This window comes from Colossoma macropomum, unplaced genomic scaffold (assembly GCF_904425465.1).
Source record: "Colossoma macropomum unplaced genomic scaffold, Colossoma_macropomum, whole genome shotgun sequence".
NCBI classification, from domain to species: domain Eukaryota; kingdom Metazoa; phylum Chordata; class Actinopteri; order Characiformes; family Serrasalmidae; genus Colossoma; species Colossoma macropomum.
Genome location: NW_023494789.1, coordinates 41,608,856 through 41,633,678, shown reverse-complemented (window position 1 = coordinate 41,633,678; position 24,823 = coordinate 41,608,856). Strand labels below are relative to the sequence as shown.

At 34.7% G+C, this 24,823-nt stretch overlaps 1 protein-coding gene across 1 annotated transcript; it reads right to left on the bottom strand.

Annotated features, from left to right (window-relative positions):
- Nucleotides 1-5,699: 5,699 nt before the first annotated feature.
- LOC118807653 (membrane-spanning 4-domains subfamily A member 18-like) lies at nucleotides 5,700-22,746 on the bottom strand. Its single transcript, XM_036569688.1, has 13 exons — nucleotides 22,716-22,746; nucleotides 20,100-20,146; nucleotides 19,839-20,018; nucleotides 19,644-19,754; nucleotides 19,480-19,536; nucleotides 18,170-18,331; nucleotides 17,816-17,929; nucleotides 7,567-7,749; nucleotides 7,370-7,480; nucleotides 7,134-7,190; nucleotides 6,635-6,805; nucleotides 5,983-6,096; nucleotides 5,700-5,860 (listed from the first exon to the last, which is right to left on the bottom strand). The coding sequence occupies exons 3-13, from the start codon at nucleotides 20,001-20,003 to the stop codon at nucleotides 5,801-5,803; spliced, it is 1,305 nt and encodes a 434-aa protein (XP_036425581.1). The 5' UTR covers nucleotides 20,004-20,018; nucleotides 20,100-20,146; nucleotides 22,716-22,746; the 3' UTR covers nucleotides 5,700-5,800.
- Nucleotides 22,747-24,823: the final 2,077 nt, after the last annotated feature.

The following is a 24,823-nucleotide window of genomic DNA, read 5'->3' as shown; positions in this document are numbered from 1 at the left end:
TACTTTAGATTTTAGAGTTCTAAAGGTAAACCTGAGTATCATCTGCATAGCTTTGGTAAGACATTGCATAATCTTGCAGTGTTTGGCCAAGAGGATGCATGTACAAAATAAATAAGAGTGGCCCAAAAATTGAACCCTGGGGGACACCACAGGTCACTGGCACTCTCTCAGAAACATTATTTTCTATTTTAACAAAGTAACTCCTTCCTTGCAGGTATGAACAGAACCATTTTAGGACAGAAAGTCCAACCTAGTTCTCAAGTTTATCTATGAGAATTTTATGGTCAGTGGCTTCAAAGGCAGCACTGAGATTGAGCAGTAATAAAACAGATATTTTTCCAGAGTCTGTATTTAAATGAATGTCACTAGAACAGTCAAAGTACTATGATTAGGCCAGAATCTTGACTGAAATTTGTCTAGACAACTATTTAAGGACAGAAAGCCAGTAAGTTGCTTGAAGACAATTTTCTCAATTATTTTTGCAATCAAAGATTAGATTTGAAATTAGTTAATAGACTTCTAGATTTTTCTTTTTTTAGGAGAGACCTTACAGCTGCGGTTTTTAATATGTTAGGAAAAACACCTGACATGAGTGAGTGTTTACTATCTGCAGGGGTGCAAAGAGTACTGAAAATCCCTACTTAAGTACAAATACTGTTACTGTTGTGATAATTTGCTCAAGTACAAGTATTAGTTAATAAAATTACTCAAGAATAAGTAAATGGGTAGTTTATTGAAAAAATACTTAGGTACTGAGTTGCTTAGTTACTGTTTTATATTTTTGCTGTCACAACCTAAAAATATTTCTGAGCTGACTTGGCTACATCATTGGAAACAGTCTGTACAGAAAAACACTAAAGCAAAACATTAAATTATGTGGGAAAAAAAGGTCTGAGAGCTGAGACTGATCACAGTTCGCTCTGCTAGTGCACACTTACACACCTTGTAAGTTCACTCTGTGAACTGAGTAAGGAACAAGGTTTACATGACACTGTATGCATTTCATGGTTAGATGATTATATAAAACTTACTAGTTTATCTGTTTCCAATAAAGTATTTTAGAAACCCTATAGGGACTCTGAAGAGGTTTTTACTGTTTAATTAAGACCATTTAAAAAAAAAAATAGTCAAAATTATGAGTAGATTGCTTAATAAATAAGGTAATTTTAGTGAGTCCTGCTTTCCATCAGCTCCCTGAACTCTAGCTTACGTTAACAGGTGTAAACCTCTACAGACAGTAAACATATTCACAGCCTTCAGCGTTTCTGTTGTTGTTGATATATGACCTCCGCTGTGCATAATCAAATCTTAACTTGCATTAGTGGATGCAGCAATGAACAGTGTTTATTGAAACTGTTCATTAATGTGTTTCTGAGCTCATGTGCTGATATGCAACACAGAAACATACCAGTTTTTAATGCAGTGCCATCTGAGGGGTGATTTTTGGCCTTGCCCTTTACATATAGAGATTTCTTCCAGATTTCCTGTATGCTTTTAAGATGTTCAGTATTATAGAGGGTGAAATAGAAAAATCCCTGCAATTGCTCACTGAGGAATGCTATATGTAAACTATTGGATTTTTTGCATTTTTGGCAAAGGGGCAAGCCTCAGCTGTCCTTGATCATAAATGTGTTTTGTCTTAAATTGGCCATCTCCCAACTTTTTGGGACTCTGTTGCAGGGGTTAATTTCAGAATGAATGTATTTCATAATGAACATAAAGCAAAACAATGAAGTTGATAAGATAAAACATGAAATATATTGTTTTTGTATTGTTTTTATTCAAAACAAGTCAAAGTAGATTTAGAAATCTCCGCTTTATTTGCATCTTACCTATTGATTCCAGCTATTTCGGCCGTTTAGAAATATTCTTCTCCATGACTTCTCAGTGTGAAATCCCATTTGCTTTGATATAAAATAAATATTATCTAACAAAGCTGAAAATTTCTCCATTTAGATTTTGCATCAAAATGATCATTTTAAACAAGCATTTACAAAGGACTGTACTGTGCTGCACGCTTAAGTGGCCTTTATTGTCACTCTGATTAAGCAGATAATAAAGGCAGCATGGAACTTCTTTTATGCAGTTATAGGAAATAGAGTAGCTTTTTGCCCATATATTAAATAAAAAATAGTAATTATTAATTACATTAATTAATATTTTTCTTTTGAAATTAATGTTTTATTCTGAAGTTTATATTTTACACATAGAAAATCAACAAACACAAAAATCAACACGCACACAATTAGTAAAGCATTAGAAATGTTTTTATCTTTAGAATAATACAACCCCATTTCCAAAAAATGTGGGACGCTGTGCAAAATGTAAATAAAAACAAAATGCAATGATGTGCAAATCATTTAAACCCTATATTTCATTGGAAATAGTATATATACACAACATATCAAATGTTGAAACTGAGACAGTTTATTGTTTATTGGAGTTTATTGTTTATTCACCATTCTGTGAAAGACTGCATGATGTAAAATGTATTCAAGAATAACATTTCTCAACATAAAATAGCAAAGAACTTTTGCCATCCACAATGCAGTTAAAACTCTAAAACACAAAGAAGGAACCATATATAAACAGGATCTAGAAACCCTGTCGCCTTCTCTGGGCCCGAGCTCATTAAAAATGGACTGAGTTTAAGTGGAAAAGTGTCCTGAGGTCCGACAAATCAATATTTAATTTTTTTTTTTAAAAGCGTGGACACTGTGTCCTCCGGGCTAAAAATCATTCAGCTTGTTATCAGTACACAGTTCAAAAGCCAGTATTCATGATGCTATTGGGGGCATTAGTGCACATGGTATGGGTGATGTGCACATCTATGAAGGCACCATTAATGCTGAACAATGGATACATGTTTTGGCAACATATGCTGCCATCCAGACTACGTCTTTTTCAGGGAAGCCTTTGCTTATTACCGCAAGACAATGCCAAACCACATCCTGCATGTATTACAGCAGCATGGCTCCGTATTAAAAGAGTCCAGGCACTAAACTGGCCTGCCTGCAGTCCAGACCTGTCACCCACTGAGAACATTTTGCGCATTATGAAATGAAAAATACTGCAAATGAGGCCCTGAACTGTTGAACAGCTGAAATCCTATATAGAACAAGAATGGGAAAACATTTCACTTTCAAAACTACAGCAGTGTCTCCTCAGTTTCCGAACGCTTACAGAGTGTTGTTAAAAGAAGAGGTGATGAAACACAGTGGTAAACATGTCTCCGTCACAATTTTTTTGGAACGTGTTATTAGCATCAAATTCAAAATGGCCACATATTTTTCAAAAAACAAAAAAAAATCTCAGTTTCAACATGTGATAGTAGTATTTTCCTTTAAAAATCAATATTTACTTGATTTGCACATCATTGCATCCTATTTTTATTTACATTCTGCACAGTGTCCCACCTTTTTTGGAAATGGGGTTGTATTAGAATTGAAGTAAATAGAGAGCAACAAAAATACTATTTACTTGAAGATGAACTCTGCTGCTGTTACTTTAGTGCTCTTCATCTGCAGGAAACCACTGCTGGTTTGGAAACTTTGTGGGTGGGAGATGCGGCTGACTGGCCTAAATCCCCCAACTGGTCTTACGTTCTACATCCTTTTTTTTCCTTTATTGATTTTACTACTGGATCATTTTCCCTTTTACTCTAAGCTTCATAATGATCCCTTTGACAAACAACAGCAAAACAGCCGCTAAAACATTCTTTATTGCTCTTCCTTTTGAGGTTTTATTCAAATTTTTAAACAAGATCAGTTGAGCCTAGTTTTGCAGACCGTCAGGCCAGATGCTGTCTGCTCTGCAACTTCTGTACACTGTAAAAATGGCTCCTAGTTCAACCTAAAAAAAATGTATTCATGTGTTAACAAACAATTAAACTACTTTAATTCAACTCAAAAAATTAGTGATTGAAATAAATATTCATTCAAAGTATTGGTGAAGTTGATGAACCATGAACCATTGATGAACCATTTTTTACAGTGTAAATAATGCCAGAGGCAAAGCAGCCATGTTAAAAGTCAGAGGGACACAGTTATCAGTACATGACACCCCTCAAACCCCACACTCGTAGGTTCAGTGTAACTTTTGTAGCATGTGCATTTTTACAGTGAAGCCAATTTTATTGTCTGGGGAAGCAATAAACAATCGCACCCCACAGGGAAGTTAACCAGCTCACAAACATATGTTCCAAAATCAGCCTTTCAAAGTTTTTAGCTTCACACACAATCTGCTCTAAAACACAAAACTAAGGTTATGCTCCAAAATAACCCCATTTCCAAAAAAGTTGGGACGCTGTGCAGAATGTAAATAAAAATAGGATGCAATGATGTGCAAATGAAGTAAACCATATTTTTAAAGGAAAATACTACTATCACATGTTGAAGCTGAGATGTTTTTTTGTTTTTTGAAAAAAATATGGCCATTTTGAATTTGATGCCAACAACATGTTCCAAAAAAGTTGGGACGGAGACATGTTTACCACTGTGTTTCATCACCTCTTCTTTTAACAACATGTTTTTAACAACACCTATCATTGACCGGTAACCAAAAATATTCCATTACAAATTACTAATTCTTTGGGATCACTTATTACTTCAAATTTTTAATAACATTTTACTTCTGATTTCTTTAACTAATGCAGGTCCTAAATGAGGTGAGAAATATACAATAAAGATGTCAAATCACTCATACATACATACATTTAATTTCACACTGTTCTTCAAAGGTCTGGATCCCCACAGGACCCCCCCACCCCCCCCACTGAGCAGGTATTATTTGGGCGGTGGATCATTTCCAGCACTGCAGTGACACTGACGTGGTAGTGATGTGTTAGTGTGAGTGGATCAGACACAGCAGTGCTGCCGGAGTTTTAAACACTATGTCCACTCACTGTCCACTCTATTAGACACTTCTACCTTGTTGGTTCACCTTGATGATGTAAAGTCAGATGATAGCTCATCTGTTACTGCACAGTTTGTATTGGTCATCCACTAGTCCTTCATCAATGGTCATATTTTAAAAATAATTTTAGGACCAAAAATTAGTTTTTTTTTATTAGCAAACTCTTTATTAGCAAATGCATAATTTGTTTACTTTATAACACACACACACAGTAGATTAGCATTAGAAATGTTTTATCTTTAAAAAAATACCAGAACCAAACCACACAGAAGGAAACACAAAGAAATCTTTGTTTATCAGGAAACTGCTGGAGGTTTTGATAGAGCTGTTTATGTGTGGGCAGGTGTGACCGACTGACCTAAATAACCCATACATGATTCTACATTATTTTGTGTGTAAGAGGTGTGGGTGTTTTTCCTGCCACAATGTATACTAAGTTGAATATCTTCAAACTATAATTTAAATTTTAGGGACAAAATAAATTTAAAATTCAGAAATGTAATGTAAAGCTTAACCATAATCAAATTAGAATTTAAGAGAAAAAAAAAAGGGGGTAACAAAAAAATAGAAATAAATTTAAAACTTAACATAACTAAATTTAGATCACATGAATTAATTTAGAACTTAGAAGCACAACATAAATTTAGAACTGAACAGCAATAAACATATATGTTAAAGTATTTTTATAGATTTTTTACAGATTTTATAATGAATTTAGTATTTAAGTAAAAAAAAAATAGCACTTCACAGAAATTAATGTAAGACTTTAGGAATTTAGGAGATGAAAATAGGATTTAACCAATATAGCTTCAGAACTTAACAGATATAAATTTACAACATAAGAGGAATTCATTTAGAGAATGAATTTGAAATTTTCTTTACAATTTTAAACATTTTCAGCTAGATTGTTTGATTCAGGATTGTTGAGGTAAATCATGGCCTGGGCCTGTAACAAAAACAACAATTCATGATCAGATCACATGAAAACCGTGTGATTGCTCACTTACAGCACTAAAGAAGGAAAAAGTCAAATATTTAAAAACACAACAAAGACGTTGTCTCACTGACCGGAGATTCAGCGCAGCAGGTGGCTTTGTAGGCGAACGCAGAAGTGCAGATGGAGATGATGAACTCGAGCAGAGAGAACACCAGCAGCACTCCACTGATTCCTTTCGACTGGCCCTGAAAAACAATCGTCTGTTAACTGCAAAAAAGAGTCCATTTTCCACTGAAGAATCTTTCCTACATGAGAAACAAATTTCTCACATCAACATCAAAACTCCGTAATTTAACGCAGAAGTAGTTTCTGGTTCTCATGTTACTTATTTATATGAGTGAACACACTTATCAGTTCATTATCAGTGTAATAAGCAGCAAATAATACAAAAATAATGAGTAAATAATCTGTGAACTAATGACAAACTAAACTAATCAGGTAACACTGTACTTAATTACTAATTACTAAGTACTTAATCAGTAACTAATGCTCAATCCACATATTAATTATGATATTAATTATGGAGTATTTAATTACTTAGCAAGTCATCATCAGCTAATTTGTGACCCTTAATGTAAAGGATTACTAAATATAACAAAATCTGTTAAAATAAGCGCTTTGATGTAATATTTTTTTATTATTAATGTGGCATTAATATACACTATGGAATAAAGGCAATTCAATGTAGCACATCTAGAACAATTTGACTAGAGAGATACACACCCACACCCAGGTGATAACTTTACATATCTCACTGTCTCTAGAAGAATATTCATATAAACAGCTGTAATAATATGGATGAAATAGCCGTATGGAAATGTCAATAGAGAGCAGAATGATGGCTACTCCTGCAGCCACAGCGCTGATTATGTTCATCACCAGGGAGCCTATCACCTACACAAGAGGAGAAACAGACAACAGCATAACATGCAGCACAGTTCACAGAGTAACAGCATCCCCCTTTAGATACGTGGACATTAAATTTCACTTGAAATATTTAATTCACACTCACTGACTTTATTAGAAGCAAAGTGTACATCATCAGGAGAGCTACAGTCTCTAACTGTGCACCAGCAAGGTGAAGCAACAAAGCAGGGGTTTCTGATAAAGTGGCCATTGAGTATAAACCTATGATGGCATTTGTTTAATTAGCCATTGTCTTTCTAAGCATATTAAATCTCACCAATATGATAAAAGTACACTTTACGCTGTGTTTACTTACCACACAGGTATCAGCTTTGTTGCCTGCAGCAACAGATAAAGAACCTGAGGTGATATACTGGTATAGAAGAAGAAGAAGAAGAAGAAGAAGAAGAAGAAGAAGAAGAAGGAGAAGAAGAAGACGAAGAAGGAGGAGGAGGTATGATAATTTTATTTTTTTTTTCAGTTTTTATCATGTCTGAATAAAAACCACATTCAAGAACTACAGGAATATGAAGGATACGCAAAATAACCTACAAGACACGATCCCCAGTAGGTGACACCACTGATGATACTCAGGCTTGGAAGGTGGACCGTTTTAACAATGCCAAATAAGAACGTCATGATCCCGATCATTATCTGAACAGTCTGTGAGAACAAGACACAATCAGAGCAAATAATGTAAACATTCCCAGTGTAATATATTAAAGAAAAGTAGACCAGAACTGATTTACCCCCAGTGCCTTCGGCTCTCCTTTCAGAAGTTTTTTAACTGGGCTTAGAGTGAAGACTCCAGTCCCAGGGCCATACTGATCCATTCCAGCTGGAACCACTTGGGTCACAATGGTGAAGCCATTTCTTGTGTTCTCAACAGGTACAAAACTGGAGGCCATCCTGAATACAAACCTGTATAAAATCTAAAGACAATAAAATAAAGGTGATATTTACTGAAATTATTCTGATTTTCCTGCATTGAAAGATGAGTGTTGTCATTGTTCTATGATTAATTTTATTGTACTATAAGAAATAAAATGTCTATAAATAACAATTAAACACCAATAAATATCAGTTAATTCAAAGAAAATTCATGCAGTATAGTTTAAATCTCTGACCTGATAATTATGCAGTTTGATTTATAATTCATTAAGAATTGATTCAATGCAATTTGGAATTTCAGATTTCACCACAATTAAATTTGATCTAATAATTGTGTCTATTAATGTTAAACATCGGAGCTGAAAACTAACTGACTTGGACTTTAGACTACAACTTTGAGTCACACTATACGTTAATGATGTGTATTGTATTAAAACAAATGATAGAACATTCCATTTTGTCACCACAAATACAATAATAACACTACCAAAAACTTTCCATTGGTTCATTAGCGGCTGTTTCAATAACAACAATCTCAGCTTATTTTGTGTAGCAAACAAAAGTAGCCAGTAGACAAATACAGCTTTGAACAGTTGTACACACAAAAAATTCTAAAATTTCTCATTTTGGTAGTGACAGTTCTCAGACTTTGTGAATTTTCAGAGTTTGGGACACATTTACTTCAAAACAATGGGATCTAACTGCTCACCATGTGGCCATGAGGGACAGGGATGCAGTCTCACTTAGTGCACTAAAATGAAGGGGTGTGGCTAAAATAAGGCTCCACCTATAGACTGAAGCTCTTGTGTTTTAGCAGTGACAGGAAAATGTCACTTTTTATTTTAAAAAAGAAAGCTAAATCTAAATCTTTCAGCTTCACTTTAAAGGAAAAAAAAATCGATTTCCAAACAACATTGAAAAAAAATGCAAAAAAAAAAAATGTTTGAATTATTTTCATAAGTGTAAATATAGGATTTACAACTGACACCTTATAATAGAAAGTACCCTATAAATATTGATTTTTGGTAGTCATTACTATCTTAATTAACCCCTTTGGTTTAGATCATAAAATCATCTGTGTAATGTAAATATCTTAGGTCTGAATACTTTACATTGTGTGAAAATTTCATGACGAATGAACCAATAGAGATGCTCTAAAATCACTTGGAATCAAATCTCTGGATTTGATGCAAGAAGAAAGGTTGTTTTAAGTACAGGGTCAGCTGAAAGTATGAGAGGAATCTGTTAAAAATGTCGTCCTCTGTAACACTTAAATTTGCTTTTCTTACGGCAAAATTTTACATCTGAAATCCTGCTCCTGTGCTCCAACAACAACTTCAAGGTTTGATGCTCAGTCCAAAGAGACCAAAACATGCTTTTTAAACGCAGCAGTGAATTCACTGAATGGGAGAATGTGTAGTTTGTTGATAATTTGCAAACATATTAATTGTAGACAAAAGTTCATCCACTCATACTTATATTATAGTTTCATCCACTTATATTCCACTTATATTAACTTTTATTATTCTTACCAGACAAAATTTTGGCCAGTTTTTTTTAGTTTTGTGGGATTTTGTTGTGTTATGGATTGCGGTAGATGTAAATGAGATAAAAGCGCAGTAACATCTCACACTGCATGAGTGGTCCAATTTGCCTGTAATTCTTGTTTATGAATGAGCAAACATGTTAAGGTGAATCGATAAAGCTTTTCTTCAATTTCTGCCTTAATATTTACTTTTATCCTGTTATAACTGTAGATCAAATTACAATTGTCAATCTTCTAATGCATACAAAGAAAGCAGCCACTTCTGTATTTGAATACATTCTTCTCTCATGTATGTGTCTCAGTGTGATATATTTCTCTTAATATGTAAATAATATGGTCTAATAAGCCTTTATTTCTGTTATTTTTAAACACAAATGCATGAATAGGACAGTACTTCACCCTTCAGTGGCCTTTTAACTTTACTCTGATGAAGGGGATCAATAAGTGTTTCCATAGCCACGTGAAAGACGGTCTGAAACTATCGCAGTGCATCCAACAATAAGGGCAGTATGGAGCTTCTTTTATACAGTGATGGGAAACACAGTAGCTCACAGAAAGATCCAGTTCTGCATGCTGATCCATTCTTCACCTTCTCAAAAAATTAAGAAATGCTTGAAATATGATGGAGCCTTATTTGCAGTAACAACAGTGTGATTGTCAGTAAAGAAAAATACAGTCTTATGCAAAAGTTTGGGCGTCCCTGGTCAAAGTGAAAATAAGTTAACACATCTTCTACATTGAATGCAATTGGGTATGTCATTTTTCAGCAAATTTTAGTACACAATTTCACCATATGTAAAAAAAAACAAAAAAAAACAAAACTTGCACACAATTTCTGTTTTATTTTAATTTTACATTTGTGTTAAATTTGGCAAATAGACAATTATTCAAATCTTTAATAAGCATTAAAACATACAGGAGTGTGTAGAGTAGAGGATGTGTTAACTTATTTTCACTTAGAAAAACAAAGAAACATGCAATTGGACCAGGTTGCCCAAATTATTGCATAAGGCTGTATGAACAAAGCTTGACTGATGCTGGTGGAAGTTATTTTACTGATTAAACTTTGACATTAATAGGTATTAAAAAAGATTAGAAACATTTTTTGGGAGGCAGCAAAGCAATTTCAGACTAAACTTTTACAACTTTTCCCAACAACAATATCATTTCTAATTAAATTTTAGTGACAATAAAAGTTAATATTAGACTTAAATGAAATACTTTAAGGGTTTTAGTAACAATACCGTTTATACAATACAAAATAATACATATTTCAAAAAATGTCAGAAAATAAATTATTTAGCTGAGATTTGCAGCTATAATTTGTTGGCTGAAATATTAAATACATTTATTAGCAAATTAGTAATTTGATTTTGGTTTTTTAACACACAAACACACACACACACACAAAAGCAGTAGATCAGCATTAGAAGTGTTTATATCTTTGGAATAATATTAGAACCGTACAACATTAAGGTAAACAAAAATACTCTTTACCTGAAGATGAACTCTGCTGCTGTTAGTTCAGTGATCTTCACCTTCAGGAAGCCACTGCAGGTTTGGAAACTAAATAATGAGCAGTTTTTGTAGGCATAGGTTGTGGCTGACTGACCTACATGCATTTATAGTCATCTTCTACGTCCTTCTACAGCCCACTCACTTCTGAATTCAGCTGCCTATAAAAACATAATGCATAATAATGCAATCATTTGAAAACCCAGATCAAAAAAAAAGTTAAGTAATAGTTTTCTAAGTGACTGTAAGTTAAGACATCCTCTACAGAGAACACACTTAAATAAGACATTTTTCTGCAAATGTGCATAATTTTTTTCCCCCCAGTATAGTCACTTCCTATTACACCCTCTAGCTACCCTGCTGTGAATTTTTTTGCCTCTTCCAAATTTCTTCTATTTTTGCTTATTTGTCACACTCGAATGTTTCAGACCATCAAACTACTTTTAATATTAGATAAAGATAACCCAAGTGAGCAAAAATGCTACTTTTAAATGATGATTTTATGTATTAAAGGAAAAATGCTTATCAGTCCTACTTGGCCCTATGAGAAAAAGTCATTACCCCCCTTAGCTACAAAATCCACCGGTTAACCAAATTAAATTGACTATTGGGTTCAGTTTCACTGCCACATCCAGACATGATTACTGCTAGACCTGTTGAATCTAAAGATCACTTAAATAGAACCTGTCTGCCAATGTGAAGCAGACTAGAAGGCCTCAAAAAGCAGCACATGATGCCACATTCTGTCATGTCAAAGTCACTGAAACATTTTGTCACCATTTCTATTCTTTCTCCTGTCTTTTTCTTTCTTTTTCCTCTGAAATATATTGTACCTCTGAAGTACAATCACATTATTGATGAATTTACAAACATATAATCTTTTATGTCCACTGATTTTTAACATTTTGTTGTTGGTGGTGATTTTAACATACATATTGACAATCCTTATGCCAAGGAATCATATTGGACTATTTTGGACTGTCTCGGCATGTGACCAGGAGCACACTGTTATGATAACACTCTGTATGTTATTTCAAAGGGTCTCAGCCAATGATGATGATGTTGCTTTGTCAGTTTATCACTGTGTTTTCTTCTTTCAACTTAAAACCCATTAGTGTGCATGAGAGTACACCAATTAATGTTAAAACCATGTAATGTCCTCTGAATTAATATTAACCAAGAGACTGAATTACTTTGCAGACTTTAACACTAAAATGCATAATATCAGACAAGTCATTAGTACATCTATATCCATCAATGTGCCTATGTCCCAGATTTGTGCTATTAATTATGAAACTTTAATCGATAAGTAAGTCATCTCAAATCATCCACTTCCAGTCGCGACACTACCAACTTTTTAAAGAATGTGTTTCACACAGTAGTAGCAGACATGCTTCAGATAGTAAACACCTCACATATGTGGGGCATTTTCCTGAAGACATAAAAACTGGAGTTGTGAAGCCTCTTTTAAAAAAGAAAAACCTAGAAGCAGCTCTATTAAGTAATTACAGATCCATTTCAAATCTATCTTTTGGACAAATCATTGAGAAAATTATCTTTGCGCAAATTACTGGCTTCCTGTCTTTAAATAGCTGTCTGGACAATTTTCAGTCATAGTACTGAGACTATATTCATTTAAATACAGATGCTAGAAAAATATCTGTTCTACTGCTGCTCAATTGCAGAAGTCATTAATACCACTGACCATACAATTCTTATAAATAGACTTGGGTTGAGCTCACAGGAACTGTCCTAAGATTGTTAGGTTCATACTCTTCATGCAATCTTCATATTCATGCTTCCTCCTGGCCAAATCCTACAAAACTATTGGATATCTTACCATAGCTATGCAGATGATACTCAGATTTATTTGGCCTTTTCCTCAAACAACTATGGTCCCCTCCACTTATTTTGTATGTGCCTTGAGTGCATCACTAACTAGATTGGACAAGTTTCAGCTCAGAGACTGTCCTGACATTTTCCTTTAGAATTTACTGGTGCAATTCAGAGTTCAATGTTCCATAAAGGATGGCAGGCTGTCCTGGCCCAGATGCAGCAAAACAGACCTGAACCATGATACTACCACCACCATGTTTCACAGATGGGATAAGGATTTTATGTTGGACTGCACTGTTTCTCCAAACATAATGCTCTTGATTTAATGCAAAAAGATCTATTTTGGTCTCTCCCGTCCATAATACATTGTTCCAATAGCCTTCTGGCTTGTTCATGTGATCTTTAGCAAACTGCAGACGGGCAGCAATGATCTTTTTGGAAAGTAGTGGCTTTCTCCTTGCAACCCTGCCATGCACATCATTGTTGTTCAGAGTTCTTTAACATTAACATTAGCCACTGTGAGGCAGGCCTTTAGTTGCTTGGAAGTTACCCTGGGATCCTTTATGACCTTAGGGACTATTACACACCTCTTGGTGTGATCTTTGTTCTTTGACCACTCCTGGGGAGCATCACATGTTCTTGAATTACCTCAATTTGTACACAATCTGTCTGACTGTGAACTGGTGGAGTCCAGACTCTTTAGAAATGTTTTTTCTAACCTTTTTCAGCCTAATGAGCATCAACAACTTTTCTTTTGAGGTCCTAAGAAATCTTTGTTCATGCCATGATACACTTCCACGAACAGGTTGTGAGAATCCAACTGTGATAGATGCCTTTTCTTTAAATTAAAGGGTGGTCACTCACATCTGATTGCCATCCCCATTGATTGACAAACACCTGACTCTAATTTTACCCTCAAATTATCTGCTAATAATAAAAGTTCACATACTTTTGTCACTCACAGATATCAATCAATGAATCAACCTTTATTTAACCTCAAAGAACATTAAGGGGTTCCCCTTATTTACAATGTTGCCGAGTTGATACAGGAAAAAGGGATTGATAATGTGTAAGATCATATCAAATAATAAAAGCAGCTTCCTCAGGAAGAACCTTCTCTGCTGTGCTCTCTTGGCTATGGAGGTCACATTTCTCTCCCACTTCAGGTCTCTGGATACATTGGTGCCCAGAGACATGAGTCACTCCACAATGGTAGCCACAGAGTCTCTGATGTTGAAGAAGGTTTGTGCCTGATGTCCACCACCATCTCCATAGTCACTTGCATGTTCAGCAACAGGTGGTTGCTACTGCACCAGGAAACCAGCTGCTCAAATATTTTTCTGTAGGCAGACTTATCAATGTTGGTTATGAGTCTGACCACAGTGGTGACACACACTTTTGAGTGCTACATCATCTAGTGGGAAAGAACAAAAGGGGCCATGTCCTTCAGATCACTTCTGATTCCTTGATTCTTTGATGGACTGTTTGGCCCTTGACTAGTTTGCTTTGTATTATGATATCTGATATTTAGCCTAGCCCCCTCTGGTCTGATTAGCCTCATGCAGACTGAGATTTTTATCCCATTATGACTCGTCCCACCTTGCAGTATGTGCAATAAGAGCACATTTGTGGGTGAGATGTGACTCGGTCAATTCATCATGAATCATTTGTTTTTGTTATTAATTCATTGATTTTAGGAACACAGTTTTCCATAATCCAATCCCTCTGAAACTTTTTGAGGGGGCCAATCAGCAATGCATGTGGTGACCAAACAATATGCAAATAAATAGGGCTGGTATGTTTTATAATAAAATACTTGAAAAATACAATAAAAGTAAAGGGTATGGGCTAGGAGTGTCACTTAGCCTCAGCTTTAACATGTCCCAAGGTTCACCCCAGTGAGAGAGTGAGAGAGAGAGAGACAAAAAGAGAGAGTGAGAGCACACAAATAAAAAATGTGTAGGTGCATAAAATTTCTGTAAATGAGGCAAAACTACTACATAAAAAATCACTCATTAGAAAACAGGCCCTGTCTTTGCTGGAAAACTGACTATTACCAGGTCCAAAACCTGACATTTTGTTAGACCAATTGAGCTTATTACTCAGCATAACAATTTGTTGTAGCAATATATTTTATTTTGATATTATATTTTATTTTATATATATATATATATATATATATATATATATATATATATATATATATATATATATATCAAAAGGTTCTATATAGAACCATATACATTCTCCATCAATCTGAAGAACCATTTTATGTACCTTTTGGACAAATATATAACCATGATGAATGAACGGGAAACAAAAATGTATAAATGCTCACAAATTTGAGCATGCAAATATTTCTATATGTAAATTTAGTAAAGACAATGGTTCTAAATAGAACCATTGCCTTTACTAAAGAATGCTTGAGAAGACTCCAAGAATGGCAATTTTGTATAATTTTGTTTTTCAGATACAAAATACAATAAATACTGAATTCCTGCAGGTTTTGTGGATTTGTAAATCCTCACATTAAATAAAATAATAATAATATAATAATAATAATAATAAAAACTGCACATTTTACAGATTTTAAAAATAGCCCCAAAACATACCTACAGAAAGCAGGGCTGAGCACTGGATTTTTACATGACCAGCTAATACCCCTAGAGACACATGTAATTTATGCATTTAAAGTAACAATTTATAAGCCAATCAGGTTTTCTTGTTACATATACAAATGTGAATTTATTAAGCACTTTCTGTCAGGATTTCATGACATACTATAGAGATTCAGATGAACATACAGAGTCTGATGGATCACACAGTAACAAAACAATGCAGAGCAGATGTTCTACAGCTTTTTCCCACCCAACGCACGACACTCAGCATCAAAAAAGCATTCAGAGGAAAGGATTCAATGAGAGTCAAGCATTTTCTCCTTCTGGATAGTTCAGTTCAAGATTGTTGATGAGAGACAGCACCTGTAATGGAAAGAAAATGTCATGAGAATAGAGTCTTCTTTAATTGTAACATTCTACACTCTTAAGAAAGGTAACTCGAAATACAGCTCCTGTACAGAAATGATTCGATTGATATGGTACTTGAAAACAGTAAGAATCTGTGCTGACGTTTTCCATTATGTGGAAATTCTTTAAAAGAAGGCTCTTAACTCTAAAACATCTCATTTACAATCATGGGGCCTCACTGACCAACCGTTCTTAAGAAGAAAATTTCTTCTTAAAACCTACATGCACAGTTTTTACGAAGATTCTGATATTCACCAGTGCTTTCTTATTTGGGATTTGTTCTTAGGTAAGAACACAATCTATGCACATTCAAGTGCACAACGGTGAGAACAGGTCTGTGGTTACAGAACACGTCATTAATCTGATATAGACTTTTTCTTAGGACCTTTCTCAAGAACACATTTAAAACAAAATTGTATATAACATTGGTGAATGAGGCCCATGGTTCTTAAAAGAACTATCCACTGAATATTTTTTTTTTGGTTCTACTGTGACATCATTCCAAAACACAATTTTTTTGGTTCAATTAGTCATCTTTATATTTAAGATTTTTATATTTAATAACCATGATGAATGAATGGGAAACAAAAATGTATGAATGCTCACAAATCACACTAAAGAAAACAACGAATAAAAATAAATCATATGGAAAACAATGCAAATTCACACAAGTGGAGGAGAGGAGGGACATAGTGAAGCCAGCTGAATGTTTTTATCTAAAACTCTCCATCATGTCACAAGATTAGATTCCTGATATTTAATACCAGATCAGTTCTCTGTAGCCTTTCCAAATATTCATAGTTAAACATGAATTGTGAATGTGAACAGTTAAACACTGATTTTACACACCTAATTATTGGCTATCCACATATGTGCGTGTAAAAATTTCTAGAGTCAAAAAAAACAAAAAATGTTAAACTTTTAGATTTAGATTTTATATTAACTGGATTGAAAGAAGTTTGTGAAGTTCATGGCATTCTGTCTTCATCCCACTGTTTATGTTTGGGGTCAGTGGTTAACATCTCAAAACAAATTGTTGACATCATGTTTGCTTCCTATACATACATAATGATATGTTTTCAACATCCTGTACACATTTTGTATCATCAGTGTTCTTTGGGGTCAGATTATGTTGTTTTAACTCTATAAAACATAAAAATATATACATTTTACACATGTTTGTTTTGGTTGTTTTGGATGATACTGAGGTCACTATAACATGCAATTTTATAATCTTCAAAAACGTCCCTCTGCTTTAGGATGCTAACCTAACATAACCACACCTGTAAGTAGAGTGAGAACCACAGATAGTTGACATTTCCTGCAGGTTTAAATTGCTGGTGTCAAATTGACCCCAAGGATAAAAGCAGGGTTAAAAAGTTTTCATTGAATTTTTGATAAAGCGCTTCAAATCTAGTTAATGAGATAACTTACATGTTTGCCAGCACAATTGTAGTTTCTGATTAACTAATGCACTTTACAAGTTTGAATTGTGGCAGAGGTCTTGGGGCGTCCCCTAGTGGAAGGTCTGACAATAAGGTGACCTATCTATTCATGAACATTTTGTGTTACCCTTAAAAGCTGAGGAGAAAGCACGGCATGTAGGTGTAGCAGCCTAACCTTTCTTTTTCAGTTAATCTCAGAATAGATTACTTAGTTCTCAGTTAATTACATTACTTAGGGAGATACAAATAGATTTAGTCATCAGCAGGCGGATTTGGTGGGCTCTAACTAAAACCAAATTATGGTTCAGCTTGCTGGAGAACTGTATAAAATTATGGTCATGTATTGGCTATTGTGCAAAAATCTAAATGCCCCCAATTATACACTAATATGATGTGCATATAGGTAGAATTCATACTCAATAATTTGCACAACAAGGTGTTTATTGTGTATCTTTAAAGCTAATAATATAACTAGTCAGGATACAAACTTGAGCACATAACAGACCTTAAATTATATTATAAATCAGTTTATAATTATTAAAAATTAAAGATGACTGATAAGAAAACAGTTAGAACTGTTTAATCTGGCCTTTACTGAACAAAGAGCTAGACCTTAATGAAGCCCAATATGCCTTCCTACAAACAGTGTTTAACTGCTCTAATGTCTCATCCTTCTGATAAAGGTTTTGATAAATGAGATCATAGACATAAAAAAATATGAAGACATTCTATCACAGACCATAATATCAGTGCAGCAGCTGGCCTTGCAGATGAATGCAGAAGTGCAGATGGAGATGAAGAACTCAAGCACAGAGAACACCAGCAGCACTCCACTGACTCCACGCGACACGCCCTGAAAAACATTTCTGTTTACTCCCGTCCAAAAAAAAATGGATCAATGCCAAAATACTTATGGCTTTTGTTGATGGGTTTTGGCTTGTCAGTGTTTAAATTCTATAGTATACATGACAGTTTATCATACATTTTAAAACAGAATCAAATGTCTGTGGTTAGACATTATCCGTGTCAGTTAAAAGGTCCCTCCATCTCAAAGTAGACAGCTCTAGTGTATGTTTATTAAAGAAATACTAACCAAAAACATGGCGGAAACGGCACACAGATTCCCTTCTCGATATGGATTATCATTGTAACATCTGGGGAAATCCAGAGGACCAGATAAGTCAAAAGACAGCAGAATCATGGCTACTCCTGCAGATACAGCACTGAACACATTCATCACCAGGGAGCCTTTCACCTACATAAGGAGAGAAACACAAAAGCACATCACAACGTTTACAGGATAGCAACACACCAGCTAACCACTTGGCCATTAAATTTTACTTTCATTGGCCACTTTATTAGAAACACCTACCTTGTGTTTCTACTCACTGGCCACTTTTTTAGAAACACCTACCTTGTACTTCCACTAACTGGCCACTTTATTAGAAACACCTACCTTGTACTTCCACTCACTGGCCACTTTATTAGAAACACCTACCTTGTACTTCCACTCACTGGCTACTTTATTAGAAACACCTACCTTGTGCTTCTGGACAGGAACTGTCTTCTTTTGAGTGAGCCCTCAAGCACCTTTTGGGGTTCTTAGTAGAACTTATAATCCTAAAAGGGCCTATTTTGAGAAAGCTAGATTTTTTGGAGTTCCTAAAAATCCTCTTGTATTCCAGCAGGTTGCTTGAGTAACCAAAAGGTTTGCTGATGCTGGTCTGTAGTAGATCTCAAACATCAAAATAAATTAAAGTTCCTTGAAGAACGTAGCATTTAAAAATGCAAAGAGTTTACAGGCCATGCTGGATAAAGCTGAACTTTGTAAATCACTGTAGGTTCCTCAGAAAACTGGCCTTTTTAAAAAGGTTCCTGGAGGCTCCCTAAAGTGTTCCGCCAGTGTGGCAAGCTGAGGAACCCCAAAAGGTGCCTTATGTGTCCTTTCAGTTTTACAGTGTACACTGACTGACCACTTCATTAAAACCACCTCTTTGTTTCTACACTCATTATCCATTTTATCAGCTCCACTGACCATATAGGAGCACTTTGTAGTTCTACAATTACAGACTGTAGTCCATCTGTTTCTCTACGACTGTATCAGACACAGCAGTGTTGCTGGGGTTGTTACACACATCAGTATTACTGCTGGGTCAAGAGTGGACCACCACTCAAAAATATCCAGACAAGAGCAGCTCTGTGCTCAGAAACTGACCATACATTAAGTGCTAGAGGCAGGCCCAAACAAAATGTGCATCAAAGTTTGGAGATTCAGTAAAAGGGAGTTCTTATGAAGTGGTCACTGAGTTTGTGACAGCATTGACCCAAATTACACTGCCTTTCCAAACATGTTAATTTATATAAAGTATTATTGGAAATGCAGCACAACTCGTGTTTACTTACCACACAGGGATGAGTTTGGTTGATTGAAACTATACACAGAGCACCAGAGGCGATATACTGGTATAAAAAATGGAAACAAAACAAGAAGCTTTGTTTTATCAATTATGAATGACGATCACCATTTAAAATCAAGAGGAAATGAACACAACATAAAGTGAACCTACACTACATGATCCCCAAAAGGTGACACCACTGAAGACGGACACTGATTCAAAGTAAATGACTGACACAATTCCAAACAAGAGCGTCATGATCCCGATCATTATCTGGACAGTCTGTGGAGAACAAGAGACAATCAGAGCAAAGTGTAAACATGCCCAGTGTAAATATTAAAGAAAACTAGGCCAGAACTGTCTTACCCCCAGTGCCTTCGGCTCTCTATTCAGAAGTTTTTTAAGTGGGCCTCCAGTGTAGACTCCGGCTCCAGTCCCAGGGCCATATTGCTCTGTTCCTCCTGGTACCACATGGGTCACAATGGTGAAGCCATTTCTTGCATGCTCAACAGATACAACACTGGCGGCCATCCTGAACACAAGGTACTGCATACAATGTGAAGGCAGTGAAAAAATATTTTGAACAATCAAAAAAGGATTTAAACAAAGAATTCTTGTAATACTTACTGAATTTTTTCAAAGTTTCCAGCAGAAAAATAGGCACAAGTTTTTAACTAAGAGAGAGAGAGAGAGAGAGAGAGAGAGAGAGAGAGAGAGAGAGAGAGAGAGAGAGAGAGAGAGAGAGAGAGACAGAGAGACAGAGAGAGGGAGAGGGAGAAAGAGATTCAGTCTTTATAGGATCTACGGTGTCATGTTACCGCTAAGCTAACGGTGGTGTAGATTCTGTCTTCTTACATTGAGTTTAATACTGTACAGATCAAGCTTAAATACTGTTTGTTGGACTTGCATGTAACATATTTTCACTTTGTTTATTGCAGTATTCAGTGAATCTAATAGAAAGTATTACTACTTAAGTTGAAGTGTCAGTAAATACTTCAACTTAAAGTCTAATTGTGAGTATTGATTAGCTGTTGAAATGATGATAATTATGAAAAAAACTGAAATTCCTCTGTTTGGACTTTACTCTTTAAAAAGTATTTAAGATACAATTTAAAAACAATTTAAAAACTGCTATTTTAACCCTTAGAACTTGAAACATGCAGGTATCGTCTTCAAGCTGTGACGTCACCATCAGTGAGTAATTTGTTTTGGAAAATCATCCAAAATCCTGATATTATTGCTCTGTTTTTCGGCCTTCATATTCCAACAAAGAGTTAGAAAAGCACAGCAACATGAGTCACACACCAAATCACTCATCAGACTCTGCCCTCACCATCCAGAGTGATTTCATCCACCTATGACCATCCATCAGCAGCAGTCCAGCTCCAAAATCACCCACAACCCAGTCCCCTCTTTGCTTTTAGCCTTTATATTATAAATAAAGGATTAAAAAATATACAGCTAAATACACTTAAAAAACAACTCAAAATGCAGTCACACTTATAAAACTGAGGCTAACCACTAGCCATGGGGCATGTGCATGCTTCTGAGCTGAAAGAGTGGGGGAGGGCACACCCAAAAAAGATGACAAATGGCATTGTCCCAATCCACTACACCACTTCACTGTCCCTCTTTCCCTCAAAACCACACAAACTAACACAATTTAATAGATAACAATAACTATTACACATTTTATTATAAAATGAATAATATTTAGCTCTGTCTTTCAGTTTACATTGATTATGAGTACTAAAAACATCTGATATTAAATATACAACTCAATTTGTAATTAAATGCAAAGCCTGTCTTGCTGTGCATCAAAGTTTTAGCACTCCATGAGGACAGAAAATCAATAAAAACATGGCCACCTTATGCTAACTGTTTATTTTTACTCATAATAACCAGTAGAATGAACCATTAGAAGACAACAATTTCTGAAAAGGCATCTGAGGTGCCCCTCGTTTTCATGATCTCAATAAAAAAAAAAAAAAAGAAAATTTGCAGGCACTATATAAATTATTATATATATATTATATATAATATATTATATAAAACATTAGCCAAATTCATCAAGATATCAAATTTCTGTTAGCATTTACATGTCAAATAATGGCATATCTGAGTAGCCCAAGGCCTCCTGAAAATAATAACTTATGGTATGTACTATATATTTGCAATTATAAATGTAATTGACCCAAAATATCAAGAAAAAATAATTCTAGGCTTCTAAGCGTTAACTCTTTCATTCCCTAATATTTGGGTAAACATTATATTGGGTATACATTATTCAGAAAAGAGAACATTGTTGATTACAGTAATATACCACTGTCAAAATATGTAGTCATGTAAAAATGTAAAATTACAGCACAATGGTCATTACTCTAAACAAACATTACTGAATCAGTGCTGTAAATATTTAACCAACATTGCTGCTAGTAAGGTTTTGATGTGTGGTTAATCTGTTTCTGGGAAAATCTGTGTGATGTGAGCAGATAACATGTGAGTCATACAATGGAACAATTGATGTTTGAGAATGGAGAACAGGAAACCACAACCTCACACAGAGATGTGGGCATGTAGGCAAGGCAAGGCAGGTATCTCCTTTCACACACTGTGGTCATTCAAAGAGCTTTATAAATCATAAAATACAAAGATAATTTAAAATGTAAAACAATGGAAGAAATAAAAACAGGATTAAAACATGATGAAAACAATAGATTTTAAAAAGAGAAGAAATTAATCATTAAATTAGAATGAAATTAAAAACTAAATTAGGATAATAAAGTGCCCTTACAAGAGAGATGCACAGTACAGCTAATATGTGTGCACATACACCGATCAGGCATAACATTATGGCCAGTTTCTACACTCATTGTCCATTTTATCAGCTCCCCTTACTATGTAGGAGCACTTTTACAATTACAGACTGTAGTCCATCTGTTTCTCTGCATACTTTGTTAGCCCCCTTTTACCCTGTTCTTCAGTGGTCAGGACCCCCATGGACCCTCAAAGAGTAGGTGCTATTTGGGTGGTTTGGTGGTGTGTTAGTGTGTGTTGTGCTGGTCTGAGTGGATCAGACACAGTTTTCCAATATGTAAAAAATTTGCAGAAACAATACAACAATTTCACTAAAATTTGCAGAAAAATGTGTGTATATTTGAATTTGTTCTCTGTATACGTTGTGTTCAATTTTATCAGCTTCATCAAAATAACAAAATAGAGAAAATGAAAAGAAATATTTACCTGTAAGCTGTTCTTGCTCTCTCTTTATGCTTGCTCTACATTTGAAGGAAGTCACTGGAAGATTTGAAAAGCAGTTTAAATGGGGTGGGGTGTGGGGGTGTTGTGGCTGACTGACCTAAATGCCCCAGTTCTTGCCATCTCTCCTCACTTAACTTTAACCATGCTGCATAACATTGACATTGTTGACATAACCATGCTATCCACGTAAAGCAATATCAAACGCTGCCATGACAGATTTTGTTCAGTAATATAACAGTGTTAACTTACCATTATCATTACTTGTAATGACAGATGTTGTAAAAATTTGGGGTCATGATCACTAACTAGAGTGCATGTTTTGAATAGTAAAACCAAAAACTCTTAACCTTAAAGCACATTAATGTAACAATATTTTATTTAAAGTTGTGTTGATCCATTTCTATTGGCCCATTTGTCATGGAACGTTCGCACAGTGGAAAGATTAGCAAGCATTGTGAAATGGTGTCAAAATCAACCCTCCAAAATATATGCTAAGTAATCTTCAAGCAACAAATACAATATCATTCAAAAGTTTGGAATGAATTTTTCAATAATCCAATCCTATTTCCAAAAAAAGTTGGGACACTGTGCAAAATATAAATAAAAACAAAATGCAATGATGTAAAAATCATTTAAAGCCTATATTTAATTGAAAATAGTTCAAAGACAACATATCAGAAGTTGAAACTGAGAAATTTTAATGTTTTTTGAAAAATATATGCCCATTTTGAATTTGATGCTCTACATTTGCAGAAAGTCACTGGAAGATTTGAAAAGCAGTTTAAATGGGGTCGGGGGTGTTGTGGCTGACTGACCTAAATGCCCTAGTTCTTGCCACCTCTCCTACATTTTTAGTAACACTTAACTTTAACCGTGCTACATAAACATTGACATAACCATGCTATCCACGTAAAGCAATATCAAACTCTGCCATGACAGATTTGTTCATTAATATAGCAGTGTTAACTTACTATTACCATTACTTCTAATGACAGATGTTTGAAATGACAACTTTGGGGTCATGTTCGGTAGCCAGAGTGCATTTTATTGAAAGATCTAGCATGTGGCATAAGCTTGGCATCAAACATCATGACAATTAACTGTAGTAACATGACACTTATATAACTATATATAGTTATATTACTGATCAAAATCCATCATGACAACTACTGACAGCACCTTCTGTGACCATTTTTTAATACAAATTATTTTACTACAGGATTAATTGAATATTTCTTATTTCTACCTTCTGTTATAAGTTGAATAAATGCTTTATGCTAGAGTTCTAGATTGTAATTTTCTGCTTTTTTACTGAAATTCCTTTTACATACTTGCCCAATTTAAAAAAAAATGTGGTTGTGATCATGGGCCAAAAACAGCTTGATTATGATATCACATTGTAGGTTTGCATACAAGTCATTACACATATATAATCAAATTTGATACATGTAGTAAATACATACCACAGTGAGTAATGAGATCATAAAGTAGAGCGATGAGAACTCTGTTATGTGTCTGTAATGTTTAGTGCAAATTTCATGATCTCATCATTAATAACTTATAATACACATCCCTTTTGCCAGAAAACAAATACGATTCTGAGCACATTTCATTTCAAAGGATTTATTATTGATCCTGCATTTACATTCAAAAAGCATTGATGATTGAAACAGGGTGCAAATGAATGACATTTCACATTCTTATAAAGTACATGAGATTTAAAATAAATTAATATAAGTGATTACACTAATTACATCTTCATTACTAATTAATTAATGTATTTAAGGAAAGTTTCAAAATTGTAGTAGAGTGTTACTGTACTGTTTATGAATACCCCAGGAAGCCTTCATGTGCACATAGTAAAACATTGCCAAAAACTCTTAACCTTAGAGCACATTAATGTAGCAATATTTTATTTAAAGTTATGCTTGTCCGTTTCTATTCACGCATTTGTCATGGAAGGTTCACGCAGTGGAAAGATCAGCAAGCATTGTGAAATGGGTGTAAACATCAACCCTCCAAAATATATGCTAAGTAATCTTGAAGCAAATACAATATCATAAGTTTGGAATCAATTTTTTCAATAATAT

What these genes read in the sequence shown, in the direction of transcription:
- LOC118807653 (XM_036569688.1), bottom strand. Translation starts at nt 20,003, where the DNA reads ATGGCCGCCAGTGTTGTATCTGTTGAGCATGCAAGAAATGGCTTCACC. An exon ending in ACCAAACTCATCCCTGTGTG is followed by an intron (nt 18,332 to 19,479) that starts GTAAGTAAACAC and finishes CTCCTTATGTAG; the next exon opens with GTGAAAGGCTCCCTGGTGAT. An exon ending in CCTGCTGCGCTGAATCTCCG is followed by an intron (nt 5,861 to 5,982) that starts GTCAGTGAGACA and finishes TTTTTGTTACAG; the next exon opens with GCCCAGGCCATGATTTACCT.